This window comes from Heteronotia binoei, chromosome 8 (genome assembly GCF_032191835.1).
Source record: "Heteronotia binoei isolate CCM8104 ecotype False Entrance Well chromosome 8, APGP_CSIRO_Hbin_v1, whole genome shotgun sequence".
In the NCBI taxonomy this organism is placed as follows: Eukaryota; Metazoa; Chordata; class Lepidosauria; order Squamata; family Gekkonidae; genus Heteronotia; species Heteronotia binoei.
The window spans coordinates 125,609,456-125,632,975 of NC_083230.1; the positions used below are offsets into that span (position 1 = coordinate 125,609,456).

The following is a 23,520-nucleotide window of genomic DNA, read 5'->3' on the forward strand; positions in this document are numbered from 1 at the left end:
GTGCAAGTGGAGAAGTGGGGAATCCAACCCGGTTCTCCCAGATAAGAGAGCTCTGGCTGACCCAAGGACATTCCAGCAGCTGCAAGTGGAGGAGTGGGGAATGAAACCCGGTTCTCCCAGATAAGAGAGCTCTGACTGACCCAAGGCCATTCCAGCAGGTGCAAGTGGAGGAGTGGGGAATCAAACCCGATTCTCTCAGATAAGAGTCTGCACACTTAACCACTACACCAAACTGGCTCTCCAAGAAGCAAGCAAGAAGGAAGCAAGAGAGAGGGAGAAGGAAGTAGACGACAAGCCAGTTGCTCAGGGGTTTGATAAGAGCCCTCCGGGGCTCCGATTCAGCACCCAGGCTGCATGTTTGACACCCCTGCTCTACATCACTGAGCCATGTCCCCTCCCCCACCTGCATAAACAGACACGTGAAGGTTATCACCCATTTTGTCAGCCTTTACTCACCCTCTACACACAAATGGCATGTGGCGAGAACTGATGTAGGTTGAGAAGAAAGCTAACCCATGTGGGTGAAACTACGGCACATACAAGACGCTGTGTTACGATCCTGGGCCTAGTGAGGCCAACAGGCTCCAGGAAAGCCTGCATCAAGAGCGGCTACGGGGCCTACATTTCCCAGGATCCCTTCTGTCCCTATGATTCGGTGGGCAGAAATTTTGGAGGGAAAACCTGCCCAGTGGAGAACGGAGGGGTGGGACCTGGGAGGATAGAATAAAAGGCCTAGCTAGAGAGGGAGGAGTCTTCTCTCAGAGTTGGAGAGAGGGCTGCAGCAGGAGAGTTCACTCATCCAAAGAGAGGTGAGTCAGTTGGAAGGGAAGGCATAATTTGTCACATCAGGGCTTTTGTTTCTTTTTATACCACCTTTACCTGATTTTCCATTTTCATTGTTGCACTAAATGTTTTACAAACCACTTGTTTGTTCTTGAGCACTTATAATAAAATTATTGTTGTTAATACTGCCTGGGTCTGTACCAGTGTTCCCTCTAAGCTGTGTGAGGTAGCTTAGTTTTATGCTCTGTCTTCTTGGTGTTTGAGGAGGGGGCACGATGTGAGGGCTTCTGGAGTTCTGGACCCACTGGTGGACCTCCTGAGGGCACCTGGATTTTGGCCACTGTGTGACACAGAGTATTGGACTGGATGGGCCATTGGCCTGATCCAACATGGCTTCTCTTCTGTTCTTACGTGACACAGAGTGTTGGACTGGATGGGCCATTGGCCTGATCCAACACGGCTTCTCTTATGTTCTTATGTGACACAGAGTGCTGGACTGGATGGGTCACTAGCCTGATCCAACATGGCTTCTCTTCTGTTCTTACGTGACACAGAGTGTTGGACTGGATGGGCCATTGGCCTGATCCAACATGGCTTCTCTTCTGTTCTTATGTGACACAGAGTGCTGGACTGGATGGGTCACTAGCCTGATCCAACATGGCTTCTCTTCTGTTCTTACGTGACACAGAGTGTTGGACTGGATGGGCCATTGGCCTGATCCAACACGGCTTCTCTTATGTTCTTATGTGACACAGAGTGCTGGACTGGATGGGTCACTAGCCTGATCCAACATGGCTTCTCTTCTGTTCTTACGTGACACAGAGTGTTGGACTGGATGGGCCATTGGCCTGATCCAACACGGCTTCTCTTATGTTCTTATGTGACACAGAGTGTTGGACTGGACGGGCCACTGGCCTGATCCAACACGGCTTCTCTAATGTTCTTATGTGACACAGAGTACTGGACTGGATGGGCCATTGGCCTGATCCAAGATGGCTTCTCTTATGTTCTTACCTGTTAGACTCTTGTTAATCTTCCCTGCCTTCTTCACCTCCATGCTCTTATGGCTGATCAAGAGCTTTGGCCTTTTCTGTTCAGCATCAGGTGCTTCGGAAGAGGATGTGGCTCTCGTCACAGGTTCGTGCCTCGTTCTCTGCACAAATTCCGCCGACAACACCTCTGCGCCTGGGAGAAAGAAAGGCTGTTTGAGGGAAGGGAAGGGGTAACCCAGCACTGCTATGCGATTTGGTGCCACTGTGCGAGGTGCTGTGCAGAAGGATCACAGCAGTGATGTAGCCCCTACACCCATGGTGTCAAACATGTGGCCCAGGGGCCAAATCAGGCCCCCGATCAATCGGCTCTTGTCTGCTTCCTTCTCCCTCTCTCTTGCTTCCTTTTTCATCTCAGCTTGCTTTGCAAGGCCTGCTCAATCGCACAGGAGCTACAGAGCAATGCCTTGATTTTGTCCATTGGTTGAGGCTCCTCCCCCTCCTGGTCCCCTGGGGAGGGAGGGAAAGAGCCAGAGCTTCCTTTGCCCAGTTCCCTGGATCCCATGAGAGAGATACAAAGAAAGCACCTTTAAGACCAACAAGTGTTAATGTTTTTAAGCATGTTTTAAGTTTAAAAAAAAAAATCTTAAGTCGGATTTGTCTGTGTCCTTTAAAAAGTTTATACCTCTGCTACCTAATCTTAAATAGGTACACACATGACCCGGCCCCAGAAGATCTCATTTATGTCAGATCTGGCCCTCATAACAAATGAGTTTGACACCCCTACCCTACGTAAACACAGATTGTCAGGCTCTGGAGATATCCTTGAGATAGTACCGCCCTAACTAGGGTCGTCAGGTCCGACTCGAGAAATAGCTGGGGACTTTGGGGGCGGAGCCAGGAGCAAGGTTGTGACAAGCATCACTGAACTCCAAAGGGAGTTCTGGCCGTCGCATTTAAAGGGACCGCGCACCTGTTAAAATGCTTTTCCTCAAGTGGAAAGAATGGAGGATAGGAGCATCTTCTTTTGGGGCTCATAGAATTGGACCCCCTACGCCAATCTTTTTGAAACTTGGAGGGGCTTTTGAGGAGAGACACCAGAGGCTGCGCTGAGAATCTGGTGCCTCTGCCTCGTTTAAATGCTTTCGCGTGCGTGCGCCCAGCTTATGGTCTCGAGACTGCGAGACTATAATCAGTTCCGCAGGGCCTGCAAAACTGTCCTTTTTCAAATGGCCTATAAGATGGAATCCTGAGGTGACACCAAGCCATCTGATATATATACGTATACACCGCGATGTAGGGTAGCACCTTTAACTGTAGTGGTTTTTTAATTAATTTATTAATGTTTTTATTGTATTTTATTATATAACGTATTGTTATAATCATGGTTCATTCCAGGTCTTGTAAGTCGCCCTGAGCCTGCTTTGGCGGGGAGGGCGGGATATAAATAAAAATTTATTATTATTATATTATTATTATTATTATTATACCCAGAATTAGACTTTGTTGGTCTTAAAGGGGCCACTGGACTCCCACTTTGTTCTGTTTATCTTATTACAGATACTAACCCATCGTCCGCTATATTCTAATGCAGGGGTCCTCAAAGTACGGCCCGCGGGCCAGATGCGGCCCGCTGAGGATGTTTATGCGGCCCACCGGGTTATGGCAAAATCAGACCAGAAGTGACGTTCGACCTAAACTCACGTTAGCAACGCACACTTCCGGCACTGGGCTGAGGCGGCGGAGACAGAGTGTGAGGTGATACCGAGGTGAGGTGAGTTCCCAGGCCGGGGTGTGTGGTGTGGGGAAGGGAGAGAGATGCAGAAGACGGAGAACTGACGGCCCGCGGCCTTGTACAGTAACGGCAGTCCGGCCCTCCAACAGTCTGAGGGACAGTGAACTGGCCCCCTATTTAAAAAGTTTGAGGACCCCTGTTCTAATGTATTCTTTTCTTCTGTTGGCAGTCTATTAATATTGCTGTAACTTCTTGAGATCCTAATGACCTCCATTTAAACCCACAACTAAGAAGCCAGAACGACACCCAGATTTATGGCACTTGACCTATGACATGTCTGCTTTTTATCACCCTCCAACTGTTGTTACAGCCTAGTTCATGACACTAAGCAAACCAACACAGACCGCAATTTGGGATTCTTTTAATCTGCTAAAAACATTCCCATGACTACATAACCAACTCACTGCCCACTTTCTCTACATTTAAAGATGGCTTGCCATTCCATTTTGTCTGATGAAGTCTGCTTAAGAGCATACGAAAGCTTACATTCTGAATAAAACTTACTCGGTCTTAAAAGTGCAACTTGTCCAGAAGAAGACGACTGCAGATTTATACCTCGCCCTTCTCTCTAAATCAGAGAGCAGCTTACAATCTCCTATACCTTCTCCTCCCACAACAGACACCCTGTGAGGTGGGCGGGGCTGAGAGAGCTCTCCCAGCAGCTGCCCTTTCAAGGACAACGCTTGCAAGAGCTATGGCTGACCCAAGGCCATTCCAGCAGCTGCAAGTGGAGGAGTGGGGAATCAAACCCGGTTCTCCAAGATAAGAGAGCTCTGGCTGACCCAAGGCCATTCCAGCAGATGCAAGTGGAGGAGTGGAGAATCAAACCCGGTTCTCCAAGATAAGAGAGCTCTGGCTGACCCAAGGCCATTCCAGCAGTTGCAAGGGGAGGAGTGTTGAATCAAACCCGGTTCTCCAAGATAAGAGAGCTCTGGCTGACCCAAAGCCATTCCAGCAGATGCAAGTGGAGGAGTGGAGAATCAAACCCGGTTCTCCAAGGTAAGAGAGCTCCGGCTGACCCAAGGCCATTCCAGCAGTTGCAAGGGGAGGAGTGGGGAATCAAACCCGGTTTTCCCAGATGCAAGTCCGTGCACTACTGCTACACCAAACTGGACTCAAACTTTTGTTCTATTGTTTTGGACCCACACTCCTGCCCACCCGAATCAGTTTTGAGTCGGTTGCGGAAAGCCAGAATCCAGAATACGCTTACGATTGGTGTAGAGCTCACCTCTCTTCCTTTTTAGGGGATACTGAAGGTTTTTTAATTTCAGGGTGGGTTCTCCGGAATCCGTCGAGGACCTCTGCATTTTGGAAGACGCAGACGAGAGATCCAGCTGCTTCTTCTTCTTGGATTTCTTCTGCTTCTTGCTGTTCTCCATGATGCAGAGGACTTTCAGAGGGGCCCACTTCTTCCTGGTGCTCATCCCCAGGAGCCGGCTAGATTTCCTTTTGCAGCGCTGCAAGTTCCGCTCGCTCACCCGGATGGCCTTTCCGGCACCCTCCACCCCGAGAGCGGTCAATTCCGACAGTCCCGACCTTGTGGTTTTGACGAGCTGGACGGACCTCTCGCGGGGCAGAGGGCTCGAATTCGAACCCAAAGAGCCACCCGACTCGCACGCTCTGTTACCGGCAGGAGGCCGAGAATCGGTGCTGCAACGAGCCGCCGCCGACATTTCCAGCGTGTAGTTCTGGGGGTTCGACAGGTAGCGCTGCAAGCGCGAGAACGAGTTCGGGGAGCACTTTTCAGACACGGCTTCGAGGTCGGACTTCTTTAAGAACTCGTCGAAGGAGAGCGAGAGTTTCTCCGAGTGGGTAAAGGAAGGGAGCAAATTCTTATCGAGCGTCGCCACCTCTTGGACGTACCGCTGAACCAGCACTCCGGGAGGCACCCGCTTTTCGCGATCTTTGGCCGCCTCCGCCAATGCGTAGCGAAGAGCCGGCAGAAGCGAAGTGACTCGCGAAGATCTCTCGTCCGCCCCGCGGTCGCATCTCAAATCTTTTGCTGCCAGGGAGAAAAAGAATGAATGAAGAAGAAGATGAAGAAGAAGAAGATATTGGATTTATATCCTGCCCTATACTCCGAAGAGTCTCAGAGCGCCTCGCAATCTCCTTTACCTTCCTCCCCCACAACAGACACCCTGTGAGGTAGATGAAGATATTGGATTTATATCCCGCCCTCCACTCCAAAGAGTCTCAGAGCGGCTCACAATCTCCTTTCCCTTCCCCCCCCCACAACAGACACCCTGTGAGGTAGATGAAGATATTGGATTTATATCCCGCCCTCCACTCCAAAGAGTCTCAGAGCGGCTCACAATCTCCTTTCCCTTCCTCCCCCACAACAGACACCCTGTGAGGTAGATGAAGATATTGGATTTATATCCCGCCCTCTACTCCGAAGAGTCTCAGAGCGGCTCACAATCTCCTTTCCCTTCCCCCCCCCCACAACAGACACCCTGTGAGGTAGATGAAGATATTGGATTTATATCCCGCCCTCCACTCCAAAGAGTCTCAGAGCGGCTCACAATCTCCTTTCCCTTCCTCCCCCACAACAGACACCCTGTGAGGTAGATGAAGATATTGGATTTATATCCTGCCCTCCACTCTGAAGAGTCTCAGAGCGGCTCACAATCTCCTTTACCTTCCCCCCCTCCCCACAACAGACACCCTGTGAGGTAGATGAAGATATTGGATTTATATCCCACCTCCACTCCGAAGAGTCTCAGAGCGGCTCACAATCTCCTTTCCCTTCCTCCCCCACAACAGACACCCTGTGAGGTAGATGAAGATATTGGATTTATATCCTGCCCTCCACTCTGAAGAGTCTCAGAGCGGCTCACAATCTCCTTTACCTTCCCCCCCGCACAACAGACACCCTGTGAGGTAGATGAAGATATTGGATTTATATCCCACCTCCACTCCGAAGAGTTTCAGAGCGGCTCACAATCTCCTTTACCTTCCTCCCCCACAACAGACACCCTGTGAGGTGGGTGGGCCTGGAGAGGGCTCTCACAGCAGCTGCCCTTTCAAGGACAACCTCTGCCAGAGCTATGGCTGACCCAAGGCCATGCTAGCAGCTGCAAGTGGAGGAGGGGGGAATCAAACCCGGTTCTCCCAGATAAGAGAGCTCTGGCTGACCCAAGGTCATTCCGGCACCTGCAAGTGGAGGAAGAGGGAATCAAACCCGGTTCTCCCAGATAAGAGAGCTCTGGCTGACCCAAGGCCATTCCAGCAGCTGCAAGTGGAGGAGTGCGGAACCAAACCCCGTTATCCCAGATAAGAGTCTGCACTACACCAAACTGGCAATGGGCGCAGATTTATTTATTTTTATAAGCCTCTATGCATGCACAGCTGCTTTAAATCAAACGGAGGACCAAATTCTACAATTTGGCACGACTGTACATGCTCTCAGGCGGGTAGCCGCCTTGGCTGGAAGCAACAGAATAAAGTTTGTCCAATGGCACTTTTACAACAACAGGATGCCACTGTCCTTAAACTCTGTATGTGCTCTTCCTCTTTGATAAAAAAATGTAATAAAAACAAGGACTGGAACAAAATCTTCTGAATAATCCCGGATACGATGTATATCGCCAATTACTCTAGTGATTGTGTTCATTAAGAACATAAGAGAAGCCATGTTGGATCAGGCCAATGGCCCATCCAGTCCAACACTCTGTGTCACATAAGAACATAAGAGACGCCATGCTGGATCAGGCTAATGGCCCATCCAGTCCAACACTGTGTGTCACATAAGAACATAAGAGACGCCATGCTGGATCAGGCTAATGGCCCATCCAGTCCAACACTGTGTGTCATGTAAGAACATAAGAGAAGCCATGTTGGATCAGGCCAATGGCCCATCCAACACTCTGTGTCACGTAAGAGAAGCCATGTTGGATCAGGCCAATGGCTCATCCAGTCCAACACTCTGTGTCACATAAGAACATAAGAGAAGCCATGTTGGATCAGGCCAATGGCCCATCCAGTCCAAAACCCAGGGGTCATCAGGAGGTCCACCAGTGGGGCCAGGACACTAGAAGCCATCCCAGTGTTGCCTCCCCAAGCACCAAAAAGACAAAAGTATTGCTGCCCCAGACATAAGAGAAGCCATGTTGGATCAGGCCAACGGCCCATCCAGTCCAACGCTCTGTGTCACACAGTGTCCAAAACCCAGGTGTCTACAGGAGGTCCACCTGGGGGCCATAATTCCAGAACCACCACCCCCCCCCCACACACACACACACACTGCGGCCCCGTGAGCACCAAAAAGACAGAACATCATCACAGTTACTAATGTGTTGCACTACCTGCTAGGCGCGTTGGCCTTGGGGACGAGATCACAAACAAGGCCTGAAGACGCGGACGTTCCTCAGGGACAGAATCTGTGGAGGTGGGGGGAAGAGGCATAGAGTTAAGGATGGTCCTTCCTCCAAAGAACACGGGGCGACAGCTATCATTCCTCTCATAGCCGCCCCGAGCTGTTCGTTTTGGCCTTATAACAACCCTGTGGAGTGTGTCAAGTGGAGACAGCTTGATCTGCCTGTGGTCACAAGGTGAGCTTCATGGCAAAGAGTGTGGATTTGAATCTTAATTCTTCAGTCCTGACTCCAGCACTTTAAAACCCAGGTCTGCAGCCCGTTTGAGCCTAAACACACCTTTAGAATTCCGACCCAGTGTAACTGGTGCAGCCACAAAATGGCTGCCACAAGAGGCGGAGCCGGCCACAAAATGTCTGCCGCAGCTGACCTTCAGTCAAACAATGAAGATCCCTTGTGCAGCAGTTCTTGCCAAAGCAATATTTTTTTTTAATGATCTGCCCAGTGAATCAAATCTCCACTGGCCAATCAGAAGCCCTGCCGGCTAAAAGCCCCACCTGAACCCACCCACTTTTAAAAAAACCTTGGTGAGTGCCAGGAAAGGTATCCTCGGGCACCATGACACTCACAAGCAAAATGTTGGGGACCTCTGTGCTAAGTGCTATGGATCTTCCATAGGGCCAGGGCTTTTTCTGTAGCAGGAATTCCTTTGCATATTAGGCCACACACATCTGATGTAGCCAATCATCCTCGAGCTTCCAGTAGGCCCTGTACGAAGAGCCCTGTAAGGAATTCTAGCAGGACCTCCTTTGCCTATTAGGCCACGCCCCCCTGATGCAGCCAATCCTCCTGGAGCTCTCAGTAGGCCCTGTACGAAGAGCCCCGTAAGGAATTCTAGCAGGACCTCCTTTGCCTATTAGGCCACACACCCCTGATGCAGCCAATCCTCCAAGAGTTTCCAGCAGGCCCTGTACGAGGAGCCCTGTAAGGAATTCTAGCAGGACCTCCTTTGCCTATTAGGCCACGCCCCCCTGATGCAGCCAATCCTCCTGGAGCTCTCAGTAGGCCCTGTACAAACAGCCCTGTAAGGAATTCTAGCAGGACCTCCTTTGCCTATTAGGCCACGCCCCCCTGATGCAGCCAATCCTCCTGGAGCTCTCAGCAGGCCCTGTACGAAGAGGCCCGTAAGGAATTCTAGCAGGACCTCCTTTGCCTATTAGGCCACACACCCCTGATGCAGCCAATCCTCCAAGAGTTTCCAGCAGGCCCTGTACGAGGAGCCCTGTAAGGAATTCTAGCAGGACCTCCTTTGCATATTAGGCCACACACCCGATGCAGCCAATCCTCCTGGAGCTTCCAGCAGGCCCTGTACAAAGAGCCCTGTAAGGAATTCTAGCAGGACCTCCTTTGCCTATTAGGCCACACACCCCTGATGCAGCCAATCCTCCTGGAGCTTCCAGCAGGCCCTGTACTAAGCTCCAAGAGGATTGGCTACAGCAGGGGTGTGTGGCCTAATATGCAAAGGAGTTCCTGCTCCAAAAAAAAGCCCCGCATAGGACACATCTCTGGGATATAGCTTCTACTAATCTGCTGCCGGCTTCAGCCTTACCTTTTTCTTTTGCCAAGACGGATGAAGCCAGCAAGATGAAAAGCCCGCGTTCATTCAGGTATCTGACCAGAGCCTGCAAAACACACAGAAGGGCAGGTGAGCATCATTATCCTACTTCTTCTGTTTAGAAGCCAAATAGCTGGGACCTGGGACCAATCCATCAAACCCGATTCTTACTTATTGACATCTTATTGATATACGTGATATTAAAATGCATAGAAGTATTTCTCTGTCTCCAAAGAACGTGAGGAAGAATATACGAGGGGTCGCTTTGTAGAAAAATAGGCAGTGGAGCTCCTCCAGAGATCGTTATGCAGCTGCATTAATAGGAGAGGGGCGGTGGCTCAGTGGCAGAGCATCTGCTTGGTAAGCAGAAGGTCCCAGGTTCAATCCCCAGCATCTCCAACTCAAAAAGGTCCAGGCAAGTAGGTGTGAAAAACCTCAGCTTGAGACCCTGGAGAGCCACTGCCGGTCAGGGGAAGGACAGTGGCTCAGTGGTAGAGCACCTGCTCAGTAAGCAGAAGGTCCCAGGTTCAATCCCCGGCATCTCCAACTCAAAAGGGTCCAGGCAAGTAGGTGTGAAAAACCTCAGCTTGAGACCCTGGAGAGCCACTGCCGGTCAGGGGAAGGACAGTGGCTCAGTGGTAGAGCACCTGCTCAGTAAGCAGAAGGTCCCAGGTTCAATCCCCGGCATCTCCAACTCAAAAGGGTCCAGGCAAGTAGGTGTGAAAAACCTCAGCTTGAGACCCTGGAGAGCCACTGCCGGTCAGGGGAGGGACAGTGGCTCAGTGGTAGAGCATCTGCTCGGTAAGCAGAAGGTCCCAGGTTCAATCCCCGGCATCTCCAACTGAAAAGGGTCCAGGCAAGTAGGCGTGAAAAAGCTTAGCTTGAGACCCTGGAGAGCCGCTGCCAGTCCGAGTAGACAATACTGACTTTGATGGACCGAGGGTCTGATACAGTATATGGCAGCTTCATATGTTCATATGCACCTACTATTCAATCGACAAGGTGGGGAGGAGGGGGAATCTTCAGAAAGGTCCAGGTGCTGAGCTCCTGCTGAATTCAAGGCCTAGCCAGGTACCCTCACACAACAACTCTGTGAGGCTAACCTACCTCACAGGGCCGTTGTGTGAGGATGCAATGCAGTAGGCCTCATGTACGGAGAGCCAGTTTGGTGTAGTGGTTAAGTGCGCGGACTCTTATCTAGGAGAACCGGGTTTGATTCCCCACTCCTCCACTTGCAGCGGCTGAAACGGCTTTAAGTCAGCCATAGTTCTCACAGAGCTGTCCTTGAAAGGGCAGCTGCTGTGAGAGCTCTCTCAGCCCCACGCACCTCACAGGACGTCGGTTGTGGGAGAGGAAGGGAAAAGAGATTGTGAGCAGCTCTGAGACTCTGAGATTCAGAGTGAAAGGTGGGATATGAATCCAGTATCTTCGACTTCATCACCATCTTTCCTATGGTCTCAAGAAGCATGCTTCTAGTGCACAAAAGCTTACATTGTGAATAAAACTTTGTTGGTCTTAAAGATGCCACTGGATATACACCCAACTCTGTTCTATTGCTTCAGACCAACCCAGCTGCCCATTTTGATCGGTGCAGAATGTGGTTTCACTTGCAGTACTGACAGAGGCTGGACGACCCGAAAAGCCTCTTTACTTTCGTTTTCAGCTCTGCCTACAATTGCAGGGCTGGGAAATACAGAAGCCTCTTTTTACTTTCGTTTTCAGCCGTACGCCAGCTAAGACTCAAAAACAAGTCTCATAACTGCATTAGGTTCTCCTTGGAGTCACTGACACCTCTCCTTTCAAACTGCCTTCTATATTTATTTTCAGTTAACCCTCCCCTTCCCTTCTTTCCAGCTGCCTCGCCAATTTCTTCTGTGTTAATTTTCTGCAACAAGCTTAGACCGAGTTATGCGACAATCTCTGGGCACAATCCATGCAGAGTTTAAAACACCTCCCACAAACACATGAAGCTGCCTTCTACCGAATCAGACCCTCGGTCCATCGAGCCACATTACCTTGGAGAAACGTCGACCGAGGGGTGACCTGACAGAGGTTTACAAAATTATGCACAGAATAGAGAAGGTAGAGAAAGAAGTACTTTTCTCCCTTTCGCACAATACGAAAACACATGGGGGCTGAGCAGTTGGGTTAGAATGGATAAAAGGAAGTCCTTCTTCACTCAAAGGGTAATTAACATGTGGAATTCTCTGCCACAGGGGGTTGTGGCAGCTACAAGCATAGCCGGCTTCAAGAGGAGATTGGATCAACATCTGGAGAAGAGATCCAACAGTGGCTATTAGCCACAGCGTATTGTTGGCTCTGTATTTGTAAATGCTTGGGAGGGGCAACAGTGGGAGGACTTCTAGTGTCCTGGCCCCACTAGTGGGCCTCCTGATGACACTGGGTTTTTTTGGCCACTGTGTGACACAGTGTTGGACTGGTTGGGCCACTGGCCTGATCCAACATGGCTTCTCTTATGTTCTTATGTGACACAGAGTGTTGGACTAAATGGGCCACTGGCCTGATCCAATATGGCTTCTCTTATGTTCTTATGTGACACAGAGTGTTGGACTGGATGGGCCACTGGATGGGGCTCTTTAGCTTGGAGAAACGTCTACTGCGGGGTGACATGATAGAGGTTTACAAGATTATGCATGGGATAGAGAACGCAGAGAAAGAAGTATTTTTCTCCCTTTCTCACAATATGAGAACTAGTGGGCATTCAATGAAATTGCTGAGCAGTCAGGTTAAAACGGATAAAAGGAAGTACTTCTTCACCCAAAGGGTGATTAATATGTGGAATTCACTGCCACAGGAGGTGGGGGCAGTGACAACATAGAGGGGTGGCATGTTAGAGCTTTACAAGATTATGCATGGGATGGAGAAAGTAGAGAAAGGAGTCCTTTTCTCCCTTTCTCACAATACAAGAATTTGTGGGCATTCAATGAAATTGCTGAGCAGTCGGGTTAGAACGGATAAAAGGAAGTACTTCTTCACCCAAAGGGTGATTAACTTGTGGAATTCACTGCCACAGGAGGTGGTGGTGGCTACAAGCATAGCCAGCTTTAAGTGGGGATTAAATAAAAAATATGGAGCAGAGGTCCATCAGTGGCTATTAGCCACAGTATATATATATATGTGTGTGTGTGTGTGTATATACATATACACACACACATATATTGGCCACTGTGTGACACAGAATGTTGGACTGGATGGGCCATTGGCCTGATCCAACATGGCTTCTCTTATGTTCTTACGTGTCTCTTACATTAAGCAAGTCTGGCCACCTCTGGCCTAAGCTGTTGTTAAAAAATTATCACAGAATAAAATACATGAGACAGCTGGAAAGAAGGGAAGAGCAGAGAGGGTTGAGAATAAATATAGAAGGCAGTTTGAAAGGAAGGGTGTCAGAAACACCGAGGAGAACGTAACTGCAGGCGTGAGATCTGTTTGCAAGTTTAAGCTGGAGCACAACTAAAAACGAAAGTAAAAAAATAGGCTTCTGTACTTTTCCAGCTCTGCAGCTGTCGGTACGGCTGAAAACGAAAGTAAGGTAAAAAGAGGCTTCTGTATCCTCCGGCAGCTCTCAGTACGGAGCAGCGGTGTTGGATTCATTTGCTATGAGGGCCGGATCTGACATAAATAAGACCTTATAGGCTGGGCCATGTTGGGCCGGGCCATATTTAGACCTATTTAAGATTAGGCAGCAGAGATATTAACTTTATCAAGGACACAGACAAACACAATTCAAGATTTATTTTTATTTTTTAAAAACTTAAATTACAACATGCTTCAAATATTAGCACTTGTTGGTCTTAAAGATGCTTTCTTTGTATCTCTCCCATGGGACCGAGGGAATTGGGCAATGGAAGCTCTGGCTCTTTCCTTCCTTCCCCAGGGGACTCTTGCTTCCATCGACATCACAGCTTGCTTTGTTAGGCTTGCTCAACTGCATGGAGCTACAGGACTAAACCTCTATTTTCTCTATTGGCTGAGGCTCCTCCCTCAGGGAGGAAAGGATAGCTTGCTTTTCCCAAGCTCTCTCTATGGCGCAGCAGGGCTACTTATCCAAGCCTCTCTTCCTTCTATTGGCTGAGGCTCCTCCCCCTCCGGGTCCCCTGCAGAAGGAAGGAAACAGCCAGAGCATCCTTTGCCCAGTTCCCTGGATCCCCTGGGAGAAATGCAAAGAAAGCACCTTTAAGACCAGCGAGTGCTAATGTTTTAAGCATGTTTTACTTTAAGCTGTTTAAAAAAACCCCTTAAAAATAATAATGATACATTTTATTTATATCCCGCCCTCCCCACCGAGGCAGGCTCAGGGCGGCTAACAGCATCGATCAATATAACAGATTATTCTTATTTATTTATTTATTTATTTATTTATTTGTTATTTGTATCCCGCCCTTCCCACAAGTGGCTCGGGGCGGCTCCCAACAGTTATATAATAATTTATTTATACAAGAGCCAGTTTGGTGTAGTGGTTAAGTGTGCGGACTCTTATCTGGGAGAACCGGGTTTGATTCCCCACTCCTCCACTTGCAGCTGCTGGAATGGCCTTGGGTCAGCCAGAGCTCTCTTATCTGGGAGAACCGGGTTTGATTCCCTACTCCTCCACTTGCAGCTGCTGGAATGGCCTTGGGTCAGCCATAGCTCTGGCAGAGGTTGTCCTTGAAAGGGCAGCTGCTATGAAAGCCCTCTCAGCCCCACCCACCTCACAGGGTGTCTGTTGTGGGGGAGGAAGGTAAAGGAGATTGTGAGCCGCTCTGAGACTCTTCGGAGTGGAGGGCGGGATATAAATCCAATATCTTCTTCTTCTTCTTAAACAGTAGGCAACAATTAATTAAAATTCTAAAAACAGTAAAACAATACAATTAACATCTTGGTGCTATCCCGACAGATGGCAAAATCATTTAAGCAGTCTCTCAGTTTTGGTGTTTCTCTGTGTCCTTTATAACGTTTATATCTCTGCTACCTAAGCTGCAATCGGTACACGCATCGGCTGGCTCAACAGTATCTCATTTATGTCAGCTTGGGCTCTCATAACAAACGAGTTCGACACCCCTGGTTTAGGGCCTTGAAGGCCGGTACCAGAACCTTAAACCTGATCTAGTACTCATCTTGGTCCCAGTGCAGCTGACAAAGCACTGGTTGGATATGTGCTGTGAATGGGGTCAAGGGCAGCCCTGCGTAGAGTGTGTTACAGCAGTCTAGCCTGGAGGCGATCGTTGCATGGGTTTTTCGGAAGCAATTTAACAGAAGCCATATTTTATGATTCGTCAGCTGCCTTCAATATTGGATTTATATCCCACCCTATACTCTGAATCTCAGAATGGTCACAAAATCCTTTACCTTCCCCCCCCCCTCACAACAGACACCCTGTGAGGTGGGTGGGGCTGAGAGAGCTCTCTCAGAAGCTGCCCTTTCAAGGACAACTCGGTGAGAGCTATGGCTGACGAAAGACCATTCCAGCAGGTGCAAGTGGAAAAGGGGGGAATCAAACCTGGTTCTCCCAGATAAGAGAGCTCTGGCTGACCCAAGGCCATTCCAGCAGCTGCAAGTGGAGGAGAGGGGAATCAAACCTGGTTCTCCCAGATAAGAGAGCTCTGGCTGACCCAAGGTCATTCCAGCAGCTGCAAGTGGAGGAGAGGGGAATCCAACCCGGTTCTCCCAGGTAAGAGAGGTCTGGCTGACCCAAGGTCATTCCAGCAGCTGCAAGTGGAGGAGAGGGGAATCCAACCCGGTTCTCCCAGGTAAGAGATGTCTGGCTGACTCAAGGCCATTCCAGCAGCTGCAAGTGGAGGAGTGGGGAATCAAACCCGGTTCTCCCAGATAAGAGAGCTATGGCTGACCCAAAGCCATTCCAGCAGCTGCAAGTGGAGGAGAGGGGAATCAAACCCTGTTCTCCCAGATAAGAGAGCTCTGGCTGACCCAAGGCCATTCCAGCAGCTGCAAGTGGAGGAGAGGGGAATCAAACCCGGTTCTCCCAGATAAGAGAGCTATGGCGACCCAAGGCCAGTCCAGCAGCTGCAAGTGGAGGAGTGGGGAATCAAACCCAGTTCTCCCAGATAAGAGAGCTCTGGCTGACCCAAGGCCATTCCAGCAGCTGCAAGTGGAGGAGTGGGGAATCAAACCCAGTTCTCCCAGATAAGAGAGCTATGGCTGACCCAAGGCCATTCCAGCAGCTGCAAGTGGAGGAGTGGGGAATCCAACCCGGTTCTCCCAGATAAGAGAGCTCTGGCTGACCCAAGGCCATTCCAGCAGCTGCAAGTGGAGGAGGGGGGAGTCAAACCCGGTTCTGCCAGATAAGAGAGCTCTGGCTGACCCAAAGCCATCCCAGCAGGTGCAAGTGGAGGAGTGGGGAATCAAACCTGGTTCTCCCAGATAAGAGAGCTCTGGCTGACCCAAGAACATTCCAGCAGCTGCAAGTGGAGGAGTGGGGAATCAAACCCGGTTCTTCCAGATAAGAGAGCTGTGGCTGACCCAAGGCCATTCCAGCAGCTGCAAGTGGAGGAGTTGGGAATCAAACCCGGTTCTCCCACATAAGAGAGCTCTGGCTGACCCAAGGCCATGCTAGCAGGTGCAAGTGGAGGAGGGGCGAATCAAACCCGGTTCTCCCAGACAAGAGAGCTCTGGCTGACCCAAGGCCATTCCAGCAGGTGCAAGTGGAGGAGTGGGGAGTCAAACCCGGTTCTCCCAGACAAGAGTCCATGCACTTAACCAGACTAGCCACTGGCCTTGATTCTGAATATCTTTATTCTGCACCAGACAAGCTTCCAAAAATTGAACAAACGGCGCTATTTTGCAAAGAACTTTCCTTGGATAAGGATTTTCAAAATACACATCCCCACCCACCCCCCAACCCCCAAAATACCACCCAATACAACTGTTTCCCCCTGGCACCAAAACACTCACCAGGTCTTTTTCTTTCAAGTTTTCTATTAACTGATTCGCTTTGGGCTCATTTTGATCTGTTTCCACATCGTATAAACTGAAGAGAATGCCTTGGGAATGTACTGCAAAGAGACACAGCTTGGGTGAACATAACTGTTTCACGAGATGCTTTCTTACTTAGTTGGAAGGGACCTCCGGGGTCATCTAGTCCAACCCCCTGCACAAGGCTGGAAATTCGCAAACCCCTCCCCCTGAGTTTACAGGATCCTCACTGCTGTCAGATGGTCACCTAGCTGCTGATTAAAAAATCTCCAAGGAAGGAGAGCCCACCACCAAGGCCTGTAGACACAGGAGGGGCAGGGGGGGCCCGGCCACTCTATTTAACCCCCCCCCCTTTAGGGCCCCTCTGTTGGACCCGAGGAAAAGGGAAGGAGAGCCCGCATGCAAGAGAAAGAGAAACAGGGAGAGAGAGCGACTGCAAGGGGTACAGCGAGAGAGCAGCAGAGGGAGAGAGAAACAGGGAGAGAGAGCAGCAGAGAGAGAGCGGCAGAGCAAGAGAGCGTGCGACGGCAACGGGGACAGGGAGAGCGCGGTAATAGAGAGAGAGAGAGAGAAACAGAGAGAGAGAGAGCGCAACTGCAGTGGGGACAGGGAGAGAGCAGCAGCAGAGAGAGAGAGAGCAGGAGAGAGAGTGACTGCAGCAGGGACACGGAGAGAGCAGCAGAGAGAGAGAGAGCATGTGACTGCAGCGGGGACAGGGAGAGAGCAGCAGCAGAGAGAGAGCAGGAGAGAGAGAGCAACTGCGGCGGGGACAGGGAGAGATCAGCAGAGAGAGAGAAACAGTGAGAGAGAGCGGCAGAGAGAGAGAGCATGTGACTGCAGCGGGGACAGGGAGAGAGCAGCAGCAGAGAGAGAGAGAGCAGGAGAGAGAGTGACTGCAGCAGGGACACGGAGAGAGGAGCAGAGAGAGAGAGAAACAGTGAGAGAGAGTGGCAGAGAGAGAGAGAGAGCGCGTGACTGCAGCGAGGACAGAGAGAGCAGCAGAGAGAGTGAGCAGGAGAGAGTGCGACTGCAGCGGGGACACGGAGAGAGCAGCAGCAGTGAGAGAGAGCGGCAGAGAGAGTGCGACTGCAACGGGGACACAGAGAGAGCAGCAGAGAGAGAGAGAGCAGGAGAGAGAGAGCGACTGCAGCAGGGACACGGAGAAAGCAGCAGAGAGAGAGAGAAACAGTGAGAGAGAGCGGCAGAGAAAGTGCGACTGCAACAGGGACAGGGAGAGAGCAGCAGAGAGAGAGAGAAACGGAAAGAGAGAGCAGCAGAGAGAGAGTGCGAGACTGGAGCGAGGACAGGGAGAGAGCAGCAGCAGAGAGAGAGAAAGAGGGAGAGAGCATGACTGCAACGGGGACAGGGAGATATCTGAAGAAGTGGGCAGCTGCTGTGAGAGCTCTCTCAGCCCCACCCACCTCACAGGGTGTCTGTTGTGGGAGGAGAAGAGATGGGAGATTGTAAGCCGCTGTGAGTCTCTGATTCAGAGAGAAGGGCGGGGTATAAATCTGCAGTCGTCTTCTTCTTCGTAACACTCAGACCGTGTCACCTATGCTGTTTTGTTGTGGTCCTTACAACAAACCTGCACGGTCGAACCCTTATTTCCCAGAGTTTGTATGCTGGGCGGCAGAGAGCAAGAAAGAGGATTGCTCAAGGCTGTGATTCCAACCGTAAAGAGAAGGGATTTGAACCTGGCTCTTACCCACAGTGTAACACCAGCACTCAACGACTCATGCAGCGGCACAGCACGCGGTATCCTCAGACGCACGCCCTCTACACAAACACTTTTTTAATATATAAAGGAGGAGATGGCTCTTTTCAGAGCATACCTGGTTTTAAAATTGTACCTTTGTCGTTTGCATAATTGTTCTTCCCAAAGGCAACTGCAGGCAGCTTCTTCCTCAAGTCCGACACGGCCACGACGTACCTGGCTTCGAGCTTGGCTGGCCTAGCGGAAGAAGGACAGAAAAGGTGGGCTCTGGAACATTCCTGTCTGCACCCACTCCCCGCTACAATGTTCAGGCTCCCTGGAAACCATTAAGGGTCGAAACCCTTTCCCTATGAAGAAAGGTTAAAACGCTTGGGGCTCTTTAGCTCGGAGAAACGTCGACTGCGGGGTGACATGATGAAGGTTTACAAAATTATGCATGGGATGGAGAAGGTAGAGAAAGAAGTACAATACGAGAACTCGTGGACACTCAGTGAAATTGCTGAGCAGTTGGGTTAGAACTGATAAAAGAAAGTCCTTCTTCACCCAAAGGGTGATTAAAGCGTGGAATTTGCTGCCACAGGAGGTGGTGGCGGCTACAAACATTGCCAGGTTCAAGAGGGGAATGGATAAACATCTGGAGCAGAGGTCCATCAGTGGCAATTAGCCACAGCATATTGTTGGAACTCTCTGTCTGGGGCAATTTTTATTTTATTTTTTTATTTATTTATTTAGAATTTATATCCCGCCCTTCCCACGAGTGGCTCAGGGCGGCTTGATTGATGCTCTGTCTTCTTGGTGCTTGCGGGGGAGCACAGTGGGAGGGCTTCTAGTGTCCTGGCCCCACTGATGGACCTCCTGATGGCGCCTGGGGTTTTTTTGGTCATTGTGTGACACAGAGTGTTGGACTGGATGGGCTATTGGCCTGACCCAACATGGCTTCTCTTATGTTCTTATGTGACACAGAGTATTGGACTGGATGGGCCATTGGCCTGACCCAACATGGCTTCTCTTATGTTCTTATGTGACAGAGTGTTGGACTGGATGGGCCACTGGCCTGATCCAACATGGCTTCTCTTATATGACACAGAGTGTTGGACTGGATGGGCCACTGGCCTGATCCAACATGGCTTCTCTTATGTTCTTATGTGACACAGAGTGTTGGGCTGGATGGGCCACTGGCCTGATCCAACATGGCTTCTCTTATGTTCTTCTGTGACACAGAGTGTTGGACTGGAGGGGCCACTGGCCTGATCCAACGTGGCTTCTCTTATGTTCTTATGTTTTTAAGGCAGCTTCCTGGCTACTTCCTGACCTAACTGGGATGTCGGGGGACCAAGTTGCCTTATCCTGAATCAGTCCATCAAGGTCAGTAGTGTCTACTCCGGGGGCAGCCAAACTGTGGCTCAGGAACCAAATGTGGCTCTTTCACACACGTTGTATGGCTCTAACAGCCCCCCCCACACCCCATCTGCTGGCTTCGAGAAGGCATCTCTTCTCTGAGCCAAGTCAGTCAGTGGCTTGGAGGATGCGTTCAAAATTAGATACTTCTTAAATTAAGACACTTCTTAACATAACGTCTACTTTGCTCGTGGAACTCACTGCCACAGGACGCAGCAATGGCTAGGGCTGCCAAGCCTCCGGTCCGGGCGGGGGTTCTCCCTCCCAGAAGGTTCCCAACTTGCCAACCCACTCTGGGCTGGTGGGGGGGAACTTCCCCTGATGTCGCCAGCGCGATGACGTCACCCGTGAGTAATGTCATCGCACCAGCCAAGTCGCGCACCGGCCTCTCGAGGCGTTTCCAGGGAAACTCTATGGTTTTCACAGATGCTCTTACATTTTGGGAGGGAAAAACTCTATGGTACCTATTGTTTTCTCAGAAACGCCTAGAGTGGCTGGCGCACGACATCGCTGGCAAAATGACATCACTCGCAGGTGATGTCATTGCACTGCATGCGCAAAGCACGCATAAAACAAGTCCCCTACCAGAGGCTGGGGGGGACTTGGCAACCCTAGAAACGGCCACTAGTCCAGCTGGCTTTAAACAGGGTACAGACAAATTCATGGTGGAATAGCTATTATTCGGTACACCTAAATATTATTCGGCACACCTCCATATTCCAAAGTAGTAAACCTGTGAACTGTAGTTATTGGAGCAGGGCAACAATCGGGGTTGGCCTTTTGCCCTGTGTTGTCAAGGTCCCGGACTCAATGGACTGTTGATCTGAGATAAGCGAGCTCTCCTGAGACAAGATCTAAACCAGGGGTAGCCATACTCACTTAATGTAACAGCTACGTAAAAACAAAGATGTTTGAGAACCGCAAGGAAGGACGGAAGGAAAATAGATGAGGGAGGGAAGGAGAGGTGGAAAGAAAGCAACTTTAACTTTAAATGCATTCTCCAAGGTGCTAGGCAAAATGAGTTAAAGGGACAAATGCCTTCTCCAAGCTGGCTGATGGGGCAGTGGGGGCATCGAGCGCCTCAGAATAAGTGGGAAAGAGCCACGTGTGGCTCCCGAGCTGCAGTTTCGCCACCCCTGACCTAAACAATGGACTTCCCAGTCTGTGCTCTCGCAGCTCAGAGATGTAAAAAAAAACCCACATTTGAAACTCATTCGAGCCACAGTCTCAACAAGCAAGCCAGTTTTCTCTCAACAGCCCCTTCATATTGCCTCAGCGAGATCAACACCAGCCTATCTTGCAGGACTGAGGTAACGAGAACTCCACCCCACGAGTTGCTCTCCGGAAGAAAGCAGAAACAAACTTCTACTCACAGCTGGGCTGGGATGGTGCCACTAAACGGCGAGCGGAGGGCCAGGTCGCACACTCGCTGGTCCCGAATGAAGAGCTGTCCCGTCCAGGCACGATACAATGCTAAACGTTTTACACACCACCGGAGACAAAAATCACAGAGACGCATGAATACACGAGGAAGGTGTCAAGCAATGGTGATTTCAGGGCGTGTGGCCTAATATGACTTCCTACTGGCCTTTTTCTACAAAAATAGCTCTGGTTGAATGAAAAACAGTAAAAAAGAAAATACAACATATTTGAAGTATTCTAAAAAATAAATAAATTTCTGGTATACCAAAAGATCACTTTTGGTCTTCGGGAAGCAGTTGAAACAAATTTTATTTAGAACTGCATTTGATGACTTTAGTTTTACTTATTTACTAGTAGCCCTAACTGGAGATTTTTTTAAAAAATTAATTACTGTTTTATTCACACTGTAAGCTGCCTTTTGATCTGCAAGGTTGCATAGATATATTCTAAATAACTAAATGAATAATTAAATAAAACACTTATACAGACAGAGTCTTACGAGTGATGGCACCTTGGCCTCTTGCTTCTGATAGCTTTGATATGTAGCCTTCACCATTAGGGTCAAGGTAAACCATTTTGGGCCGCCATAATGGAAGTGTCTGCCCACCTGACCTAGTAAACAGGCAGGGGATGCTGGCCACCAGTTCTTTTGGTAGGGCTTCTGCTTCTCCAAGATTTCCCTTCTTTCCTCAGACACTATTCCAAAGCATCCACAGATACCTTTCCTGGTGTCCGCTAATTGTTTTTAGAAATTGAGCTTCTGCTTGAAATGTTGAAGAGTTACATTAAATGTATGCATAACCTTGCTGGCATTTTGTGGGTGGCTCTGCCTCTCGTGGCAGCCGTTTTGTGGCTGGCTCCATCTCCTTTGGCAGCCATTTTGTGGCTGACTCTCATCTCCTCTGGCAGCCATTTTGTGGCTGGCTCCATCTCCTCTGGCAGCCATTTTGTGGCTGACTCTCATCTCCTCTGGCAGCCATTTTGTGGCTGGCTCCATCTCCTCTGGCAGCCATTTTGTGGCTGACTCTCATCTCCTCTGGCAGCCATTTTGTGGCTGACTCTCATTGCCTCTAGCAGCCATTTTGTGGCTGGCTCCATCTCCTCTGGCAGCCATTTTGTGGCTGACTCACATCACCTCTGGCAGCCATTTTGTGGATGTGCCCACCACTCTGTGTTAGATTTCAAAAAGTGTTCACAAGCTCTAAACCAAGGTTGTTGAACTGATTTGTTATGAGGGCCGGATCTGACATAAATGAGACCTTGTCAGGCCAGGCTATGTGTGTCACAAAATGTAATGGCAGATATAAAGGACACAGACAAACACACCCACTCAGCCTAATCTGCCTCACTGGCTTGTTGAGCCTCAGCCAACAGAAAGAAGAGAGGCTTGGCTCAGTAGCTCTGCGGAGCAGTTGAGGGAGCCTGGCAAAGCTAGCTCTCCTTCCCCCACTTCCTCCCCAATGGAGGAGCTTTGCTCTGTAGCTCTGCGGTGTGACTGAGCAAGCCTGGCAAAGCAAGCTGTGTTGCGGAAGGAAGCAAGAGAGTGAAGAGAAAGCAGATGACCGTGAGTTGCTTGGGGTCCTGATAGGAGCCCTCTGGGGCCCTGATTTGGCCCCCGGGCTGCATATTTGACACCCCTGCTCTAAAAGTTTGGGGACCCCTGACCTACCACCTCCCCATTTTCTCCTGACAATCACTGAGCCTTCCATATCCCTCCCTGCCTTAGACACGGAGGGATAACCCCGACTCATCTCTTCTACAACTTTTACATAAACGCGTTATTACAGCAAGAAATGAGACTTTTTTTTTTCAAAAGTCAAAAGGAAACATACCGACCCAGCAAAGGATAGCCTCACCTGTTGTCTTACATTCAGCTCTACAGAAAAGAAAAAAGGGGAAAGAGGGGAGAGAATAAAACAGCTTAAAAATGGAGCAACAAAGTAAAAGCAGAAATGCTTTCTCTCTTTTTTTGTAGAATCGCTCAAAGCGGCTTACAAGTTCTTGCGGGTTAACGGCGACATTCTTTTACGCTTTGCAGTCTTGACGGACGACTGTCACATAAGGGCAGGCTGCCGAGGAAGCTCAACGACTCTAGCCCCGGAAAATTCATACAAGTTCTGAAAGAACAAAAAACAGGACACCTTTATCGTATTTATTTATATCCCGCTTTACAAAGTTCGTCTCAACTATCAGGCTTGGCTCAGTAACTCTGCTGTGTGATTGAATCAGCCTGGCCACGGCAGCTCTCCCTCTCCCCCCTTCCTCTCCAAGAGAGGAGCCTTAGACAACGGAGAAAACAGAGGCTTTTGTTCTGTAGTTCCTGTGAAATTGAGCAAGCCACCGCTCACTTCTTCAGAAACCTTCTTTAAGGTGCTTCTGGACTCTCGCTCTTTTCTACAGCTACAGACAGATTAACGCAGCTGTCCCTCTTGCTAGTGAGGTTTAAGCAAGAGCAGTGATATAGCCCTGACCGTTATAGCCCACGCAAGTCTGATCTCATCAAACCTTGGAAGCCCTGGTTAGCACTTGGAGGGGAAATAGATAGATTTTAGACAGAC

At 49.8% G+C, this 23,520-nt stretch overlaps 1 protein-coding gene across 1 annotated transcript in view; it reads right to left on the reverse strand.

The window, feature by feature from the left end:
* TASOR2 (transcription activation suppressor family member 2) overlaps positions 1-22,988 on the reverse strand; it is a 52,122-nt gene extending 29,134 nt beyond the window's left edge. The window contains exons 1-9 of the mRNA XM_060244463.1: positions 22,958-22,988; positions 22,819-22,838; positions 20,914-21,013; positions 18,279-18,379; positions 16,408-16,508; positions 9,490-9,562; positions 7,872-7,946; positions 4,796-5,569; positions 1,798-1,968 (exon numbers count right to left, since the gene is read on the reverse strand). Of these exons, the coding sequence (XP_060100446.1) occupies positions 1,798-1,968; positions 4,796-5,569; positions 7,872-7,946; positions 9,490-9,562; positions 16,408-16,508; positions 18,279-18,379; positions 20,914-21,013; positions 22,819-22,838; positions 22,958-22,983 (1,441 nt within the window). The 5' untranslated portion in view covers positions 22,984-22,988. The remainder of the gene's footprint in view (positions 1-1,797; positions 1,969-4,795; positions 5,570-7,871; positions 7,947-9,489; positions 9,563-16,407; positions 16,509-18,278; positions 18,380-20,913; positions 21,014-22,818; positions 22,839-22,957) is intronic.
* Positions 22,989-23,520: the final 532 nt, after the last annotated feature.